Genomic DNA, 340 nt, shown 5'->3' on the forward strand with positions numbered 1-340 from the left:
CGCGGGAGGAGGCGGAGGCGGTGGTGGAGCCGCAGGGGCCCGCCGAGGCGGCGGCGGCGGCGGCGGCAAGATGGCGGACTTCCTGCCGTCGCGGTCCGTGCTGTCCGTGTGCTTCCCGGGCTGCGTGCTGACGAGCGGCGAGGCCGAGCAGCAGCGCAAGTCCAAGGAGATCGACAAATGCCTGTCGCGGGAGAAGACCTACGTGAAGCGGCTGGTGAAGATCCTGCTGCTGGGCGCGGGCGAGAGCGGCAAGTCCACCTTCCTGAAGCAGATGCGGATCATCCACGGCCAGGACTTCGACCAGCGCGCGCGCGAGGAGTTCCGCCCCACCATCTACAGC

The 340-nt window shown here is 70.0% G+C and overlaps 1 protein-coding gene across 1 annotated transcript in view; it reads left to right on the forward strand.

The window, feature by feature from the left end:
• The first annotated feature begins 29 nt into the window (after positions 1-29).
• Positions 30-340, forward strand: part of Gna13 (guanine nucleotide binding protein (G protein), alpha 13) — a 41,776-nt gene continuing 41,465 nt past the window's right edge. The window contains exon 1 of the mRNA XM_013037904.1: positions 30-340. Within this exon, the coding sequence (XP_012893358.1) occupies positions 71-340 (270 nt within the window). The 5' untranslated portion in view covers positions 30-70.

The sequence above is a fragment of the Dipodomys ordii genome, unplaced genomic scaffold, assembly GCF_000151885.1.
Source record: "Dipodomys ordii isolate 6190 unplaced genomic scaffold, Dord_2.0 Scaffold7, whole genome shotgun sequence".
NCBI lineage: Eukaryota > Metazoa > Chordata > Mammalia > Rodentia > Heteromyidae > Dipodomys > Dipodomys ordii.